Source organism: Pistacia vera, unplaced genomic scaffold (genome assembly GCF_008641045.1).
Source record: "Pistacia vera cultivar Batoury unplaced genomic scaffold, PisVer_v2 Contig213, whole genome shotgun sequence".
Lineage (NCBI taxonomy): Eukaryota > Viridiplantae > Streptophyta > Magnoliopsida > Sapindales > Anacardiaceae > Pistacia > Pistacia vera.
The window spans coordinates 720,036-727,994 of NW_022196017.1; the positions used below are offsets into that span (position 1 = coordinate 720,036).

Below are 7,959 nucleotides of genomic sequence, written 5' to 3' on the forward strand. Positions count from 1 at the left end.
CTAATTTATTTCATTTAGTGTACTGTTATAGTACCATTATGATCATTTAGTGTGCTGTTATAGTACCATTATGACCACTTTATGTAGAAATTACACTGCATAACTCTCGGTACTCCAAGATGGCTTTTACTAATTGCTAGATTGTTACCTTTGTTAATTGTTTTCTCATGGAATAGTGTCCTTTGCTAAAAACATTTCTCAGTCAACATTGGAGTTGCATGCACGGAAGATATCTTTATGGATTTGTGAATTTGTAAAATCAGCATGTCATTTTAAACTGCTACATCGTTGTTATGTAATGGCTGTCTTCAATATTTGTGTTTATAAACAATTAGTTTGATGTCTCTTTAGTGTACCATCGAAATTGCAGGCTCTGTATGATTGGATGTATTATATATACTTGAATACTTAACTGTGCAGTTTCTACCTTTAAGTGCGCATCAGATTACTTATCTCAGCAGATGAAGAATATAGATGATTTGTTGCTTTTGTATGCTTATTGGGCTCGTTTGGAGCTAAATTTGGCTGCAGCTCTAGGTGTTTGGGAAAGCCTGGTTAAGATCTGGTTTGGCCCATTCATCCTTTTCTCTTTCTTATCCTGTACAGTTCAATATGACTGATTTATGATTCATCTTTGTATTTTTTTCGTATAACTTGCTATTTGTCTGTGCAACAGGTCAATGTTGGAAGCCTTGCAAGGTTATATAGCTATGGAAATTGAATTAGAACATTTAAATCAACCTAGGTCCATCTACAAGAGATGCTACAGTAAAAGGTTTAGTGGGACAGGTTCATAGGTATAATTCTTTTACATTACTTGCTTTCTATTGTACTAGATTGATTTATGGACAGAATTTGAATTTGAATGTTTCTAAACTGGTTTTTTCCTAATTTTTTTTTTTTTTTGTGAAAATTGTTGCTTTTAGTATTATACGATGCAGCTTTATTTAATCAATTGGTATTTGTCATCTGCAATGCAAACATTTCTTTCTTTATTCTCTTTTTGTAGCTGATGGAAGTTGAAACCAGACAAATGCCTTAAGTCAAGGTTGTTCAATGTTGTTTATCAAGTAGGGCAATTTATGGAGATCTTTTGAACTCTTAATATAGAATCATGCTTTGCAGCTGAGAATATTTTTAGAGAGTAGCCTTGCAATAGGTCAACCTGTTACTCGGGCACCAGAATCACAATGGTTTAATATGTCATTTTGAATAATTTTTCCAAATCATATGTAAATGATATATGACAGTATCTGTAGGGGTCATGCTAGTCAAAAATCCATGATGTTTATTTTTTTTAACTTTAAACGTTGGAGTTATTGATACTCTGATGAAATTATGGCATATATGAAGCAATCACATTTAAACCATAGGTAGTGGAGTATTTTTTGAAACCCAATAGGCTAATATATGGGTAGACTAGGACACCCTAGCTTTCCTTATTTATGAAAATTGTACCCATTGTTATTCAGAAATAAAAGTTTATTTCTTTTAAGTGTGAAACTTGTCAACTTGCAAAATACACCAAGTCTATTTATCTAGCTCATAAATATAAGAGTTCTAGGCTTTTTTAATAATTCATAGTGATATTTGGGGGTCATCTAGAGTTACAAATATTGTAGGGTCTAAGTGGTTCATTACGTTTATTGATGATCACACTTGAGTATGTTGGGTATACTTGATGAAAAACAAGTTTGAAGTAGGTCAATTGTTCAAAAAGACTGCCTAGACAGTTGTTTGTTAATCTAGTTTCCAAGTTGGGAATGATAAATATCTATTCACCGGCTCGAGGGGGAATGTAGGATTTCTAGATTAGAATATGATCATTTAAGAGTTATCTAAGTCTAATCTAGTTTAAGAGAATGAAATAAAAAGATTATCAGGATTTGTTTTCTCCTGATTTTATGTTTAAATCTCTCTATATGAGATTTGGGCCAGTTTGGTTTATAATTTAAAAATAATTTTGAAAAACTAAGTTTCAATTAAAAATTTTAAAGTTTTATCTCTAAATTTTAAATATTTGAAAATATATTTTGTATTTTAAATCTCTTTATGAGATTTGGGCCAGTTTGGTTTGTGATTTAAAAATAATTTTAAAAAACTAAGTTACAATTAAAAATTTTAAAAGCTCTATCTCAACATTTTAAATATTTGAAAATATATCTGGTATTAAAAATTGTTTTTGAAGTTAAAAACTATATAAAGACTGAGAAATGATATTTTTCTTGTTTTCTAATTTTACACTAATTTTTAGGATTATATGCAAAAACATTGTTTTGAAAACTATTCAACTAATTTTAATAAAGTGTACTTTCATAAAATTCCTTATAGTCCTTGTTTTCAAAAATAAAACACTATTTTAAATTTATATCAAATAGGCTCTTATTTAGATTATAAATTTGTATTTGTATTTATGTTATATATATGGTTGTGATTGTGGGTGTTCAGCACACGAGATTGTGTTAAATTTTAAGTATCGTAGTTGGATGCTTAACTATCAATTTAAGCGTTTAAGTCAAGTTGTTACGTAACAATATTAAAGATGTCACTGAATTATGATACATGTGCTTAGTATTTATTGAATGTATGCAATCCTTGCTATTTTAACTCAATGCGTAAAGATGCTTGTCTTTGTTCCCTTTCTCAGGTTACACCTCGCTTGGAAGAGCTGCAATTATTTAGGTTATAGCAGGAAGCCAAATCTGTTCCTGAACTAATAGATCAGAAAGAGAAGTCACATAAGAAAAGTGTTAATTGAAAGAGAAAAATAGATTCGAACATGACTGACGAACAGTCTCCAGCTAAGCGGCAGAAAAATATTGCCGAAAACCCAAACAAATTGCATGGGAAAGAAAAGGGACAAGCACAGAACTTAGCTGAAGAAAACGAAGTGGAAGCAAAACCCAAGTTTGAAGAGCATCCAAATGACCAGCACATCAAAGACTCCACCATGGAAGAGCCAAAGGATACACTGACAAGTGTATTGCATTTTTATATCATTTCTCATTCAAAATTGCATATAGTGTTCATCTGCATTTAATATCCATCTGATGACCCAAAAATGGTAGCATCATGGAAGAATTACATATTATTTATCATTTCTTTAATACAGGTGATATATTAGTCATGCAATCGATTTCTTTGGTGGCTCATAGCCGACTTAGATTCAAATTGTTATGAGCAATGATCATGTGTGTGTTTGTTTGTGTTCAGTGCAGTCTATAGACATTTACATGTTTGTGTTTCCCACTTCTACCTTTTATTTTCTTACTCCTTTAGGTTAAATGGCAACGCAAAGTAGTAATCAGACTTTCAGGGGGTCTAGAGCGCAACATTGTGCTGCTCATAAACATAGTGATAGCATTCAGCTGAAAGGGAGGAACACATTTGCAATACCAAGGAACATCAGACCACTTTGTGCCCCCTTGACAAATCCAAAAGCCGGGGAAGTGGAAGATGAGAAGCCGAAGTTAAATAATTTAGTTCAGAGAAATGTTCCTTAAGAAGTGAGGTTTGTTCCTGGGGTTACATGTTACATGTTAACTAGAATAGCATACTAATTGACAAACTAGAATAGCACATGTTCTTGGGGTTACGTGTTAACTAGAATAGCACAGTAATTGACAAACTTCTCTTTCTTATAAAAAAACGTAAGGTTTTGCCTGCATGCACCCAACAAAGCTCTCCATGTCACAGCATCTGGTTCATATTCCATCTCATGTATTAACTTGACTGCTTGATAGAGCTTCCCAACCTTTCCAAGAAGATCAATTACACAGCCATAATGCTCCTCTTCTGGTTCAATCCCATAAAGCTTCTTCATAGATTGGAAATAATATAACCCATCTTCTACAAGCTCTGCATGGCTACAAGCAAATAGAACACCAAGAATTGTAATATAATTTGGTTCTAACCTTGAGGCTTTCATCAACTCAAACAATTTCAGCGCCTTTCGACTGTATCTGTTCTGTGCCAACCCTGCAATCATGGTGCTCCAAGAAATCACGTCCCTCTCTACCATCCTATCAAAAACAAACTTTTCATCTTCCAAGCTACCACACTTGTAATACAAATCCAAAAGCAGATTGTTAAGTATCAAATCCTGGTCATACTTCAGTACATGAACATGGACTTGTGTCCCCAATTCTAACAGCGCTAATCCAGTACACGCCCTCAAAACACTCGTTAGCGTGGCCTGTTCCGCCACAAAACCAGCCCTCTTCATTCTCTTAAAAAGATTCAAAGCCTCATCACCATCACTATTCTGAGAAAACCGTCCAATGATTGAGTTCCAAACAACCAAATCTCCGGTCACCATCTCATTAAAAACACACAGTGCATTCTTCAACTCACCCCATTTGGCATAAACATCAATCAAAGCACTCCTAACAAACCCATCAGAATCCAAACCAACTTTAATTATTCCATAATGAAGCTGCCTAAGATTGAGTAAACAAACACAAGATCTCAAAATGGAAGAGTAGGTGTACATATTTGGTCTAACACCTTCTCTAAGCATCAAAATTGTAACGCCCAACATGGAGGTGCATGATTTAAATTATGTTTTATAGCCCTTAGTTAATTTTTTTTAAAGTTATTTTAAGAGAATATGAAGAAAATGTCTTAAACTTGCATTAAGGGTAAAATGGTCTTTTCACTCACACTTAGTTGAAATTGTGGGGAGTGAAAAGAGATAAAATTTCATAGAGAATAAAATAAAAATAAGGGCATTATGGTAATTGACTAAGGGACAAGGATGGAATTTCCACAAAAGTGTAAGGGCAAAATGGGAAAGTGAGTTTATAAAATAAGATGATAAGGGTTTGTAACCCTCATTTCCTTCATTCCACAGCCACACTGCTCCTCCATTTTCTCTCAAATTTTCATTCACTCCTCCAAGGATTTTGAGTGCTTTTGAGTGATTTTTAATAGGGTTTTGATTCTAGACTTCAAAAGGTAAGAATTCATGCTCTTTATCTATGATTTATTTGTGTAAAAGTTGAGTTCTTATGAAGTTTATGCTTAGGGTTATAAGAAATTTTGAATCCAACAAGAGTAGAGAGTTTAGTAGAGAATACTCAATCATAAGGTAAGTAAATTCCACTCAAAATCCAACTCAAGTTAAAGTTTAAGAATTCAAGTGAGTAGAGATTTCTTTTAAGTATGCATATGTTATGATTATTGAGAAATTGAGATGAGATTGATGATGAATTATGCTTGTTGTTGGATATATTTGAATATGAGAAGTGTATGTGATGGTTTGATGATGGGTTGAAATTGGAAGAATTGGAGAAATTTTTGGGAGTGTCTTTGCCGTGTAGGTATGGTGATGCTATAAGAGAGATTTTCTCTCATTTTTGGATGGTTGAGAAACAAATTGAATGATAATTAAATTAGAGTTTGTTTATGCACAAGTATTGTTTGATGAAATGCCTAAGAGAAGTATAAGTTTGAGTAGAAACCTTACTTTTGTGCAACATTGCATATGTGCATTTCATAAGTACATTTAAGTAAGAAATTTTAAGCATGAGCCATCCATATGCATATAATTGTGTATATGTAAAAACTTAAGAAAGAATAAAAGAATAAAGAATAAAGAAAGAAAGAAAGAAAGAATAAAACACTCTAAGAATAAAGAGAAAGGAAGAATAAGCATTAAAGAATTAAGGAGTGTTAAAGAGGAGAAAATAATAGGTTGTTATGATGGGGAACTGTGAGTGTTAAGAAGAAATTCCCACATACACGCCACCTTAATTGAGTGGCATAAGAAGAAGAATTGTACGACCCGTAAGAGTGTATGTGGATGAGGGTTGTACCAAGAAGAATTCCTACATGCAAGCCACCTTAATTGAGTGGCCTAAGAAGAAAGAAGAAGTTGTACGGTCTGCAAGAGTGCATGTAGATGAGGATTGTACTCACTCACACGGCCAAGGTTCCAAATCCATACATCAACCGAGTCCGATCGGCAAAGAATAAGAAAATAAAGAATAAGAAAATAAAGAATGAGAAAGAATAAGAATAAGAAAGAATAAGAATGAGAAAAGAGAGAATGAGAAAGAATGAGAAGGCTTGAACAAGCCAAGAAAAGAAAAGAAAAGAAAAACAAGAAAGAAAAGAAAAGAATAGAAAGAAAAAGAAAAGAAAAGAAATAGAACAAGAAAATAGAAATAAGAAAGAAAACGCATTTTATGCATTATTGCATATGCATTTTATTCATGCATATTGCCATGAATTTCATCATGGTTAGGAAGAATAGAGAGAATAAGAAAGAAAGAACAGAGAGAAGTAGAAAGAAAGAAAAGAACAGTGAGAGTAAGAAACAGCGAAAGAAAAGAGAAGGAATTAAGTAAGGAAAGAATCTAAGAAGGAGAAGAGTTAAGGGATTTACTTACTGAGACTTTTTATGCTCACCCTGTTGTTTTTCCATGTTTTTGCAGGAAATAGGTGAGCAACGGTCGGAGGGACGTCGACAAGCTGACAGGATTGGCATTACTGTCCATTGTCGCTAAGTTTTTTTGTACTTGTTATTTTGATATATGTAAAGAACTATGTTTTGTAAGTAAAGAAAAATTTGGGCCCAACTATTTTCATATACTAAGTATGTATGTTTTATTGTATATGTTATAAAGAATACTAGTAGAAAGAAGTCATTACAAAAATAAAGAACTCAAATAACTTGTCATTCATCTTAGCATTACAATAGGCCCATATCATTGTTGTCCAAGAAACAACGGTTCTCTCAGGCATTTTATTGAACAATGTTTTAGCATCCTCCAAGAGATTAAACTTCATGTACATATTAATCAAAATGTTGATTAAAAACTTTTTGGGTTCATACCCTTTTGAGAAGACGTGGTTGTGAACGAGTTTGGCTTCTCGAACAGCGCCACGGGCCAAGCAACACTTGATGAGCTCAGAGTAAGTGATGGAATCAGCATGAAGGTCATGGATTTGCATGGCATCCATAGCTTTGATGGCTCTTGGGAGGTCTCTTTGGTAGCAGAATCTGGTGAAATCATCAATCAAACCTGATGGGTTGAGCGCTTTACTAGAAGAATCATTCGGTGTGGAAGTATAACATCTAGAAAGTGAAGTTCTTATGCATTTCAGCTTTGAAATGACTTTCATGGCATTTCCCAGTTAAGGAACCGATATTTTCTTTTCCTTTTGCCAATTATAATTGAAACTTGGAACAACTGAACTGTCCATTTATGTTCAATTGAAACTCAAAGTGGGTATGTATACATATAATTCTTAAATTTAAATCTTCTTTGCCTAATGAGAAGGTTTTTTTTTTTTTTTTTTTTAAGCCCCCATGTGTTTGGTTATTTTGTGAGTGTCCATTGGTTTTGGAAATGGGACCATAACCCCTGTATGTTTGATCTTTTTCTAGTGAGCAGTCGCTGGTTTAAGATATACCGACTTTTTTTGCAGTGACCACCTTTTGGTTTCGAAAATGTCATCAATTCAACCTAAAACTTTATTAACAATTTCACCTTGGTTTTGCTTCATGACCATAATGAGGTGAATGTCTATCCATTGTTTTGAGTTTTAACATTCGGTTGATTGTATAGTTTCTATGTGTCTGCCTATGGGTTTTATTCATGAAAATGAAAAACCTTGTTTGGAATTGGCATCCCCTGCTTGAGTTTTGTCGGACAGTGATATGGATAATTAATAGTATGTCTCTTGCTGCCATAATATTGGACAAACTAAATTCAAGTAATACTTTACTACCATAGAATGTAAATTCTACCAATCGCGTCCTTGCTTGATTGCGATGGTGTGCCTTGGGGCATCTTTTGCTCAACGGCGTTTGCAAATTCAATCTCTCTCTTTTCTTTTCTTTTCTTTTCTTTTCTTTTCTTTTCTTCCTGACTAGCTTTACATGCTGCTAAACATGACATAGCCAACAAACCTATTTTTTGGTGTGATAAATCTTAAGCCTAATATGCATGC

General features: G+C 33.5%; 2 protein-coding genes across 2 annotated transcripts in view; one reads left to right on the top strand and one right to left on the bottom strand.

Annotated features, from left to right (window-relative positions):
* LOC116129699 (squamous cell carcinoma antigen recognized by T-cells 3-like) overlaps positions 1-797 on the top strand; it is a 57,675-nt gene extending 56,878 nt beyond the window's left edge. The window contains 2 exon segments of the mRNA XM_031415424.1: positions 435-565; positions 674-797. Coding sequence (XP_031271284.1) covers positions 435-565; positions 674-797 — 255 coding nt within the window.
* A 2,795-nt stretch (positions 798-3,592) lies between these two features.
* On the bottom strand, positions 3,593-7,128 carry LOC116129700 (pentatricopeptide repeat-containing protein At2g03880, mitochondrial-like). The gene is made up of 2 exons (XM_031415425.1): positions 6,661-7,128; positions 3,593-4,525 (listed from the first exon to the last, which is right to left on the bottom strand). Exons 1-2 carry the CDS (start codon positions 7,126-7,128, stop codon positions 3,593-3,595), a joined length of 1,401 nt encoding a protein of 466 aa, XP_031271285.1.
* Between the last annotated feature and the right edge of the window lie 831 nt (positions 7,129-7,959).

Bases quoted from the DNA above. Each gene is read 5' to 3' on its own strand.
- LOC116129700 (XM_031415425.1), bottom strand. From the start codon at position 7,128: ATGAAAGTCATTTCAAAGCTGAAATGCATAAGAACTTCACTTTCTAGA. The intron at 4,526-6,660 runs ATTTTTGTAATG...TTGGGCGTTACA, and splicing joins ACAAGTTATTTGAGTTCTTT to ATTTTGATGCTTAGAGAAGG.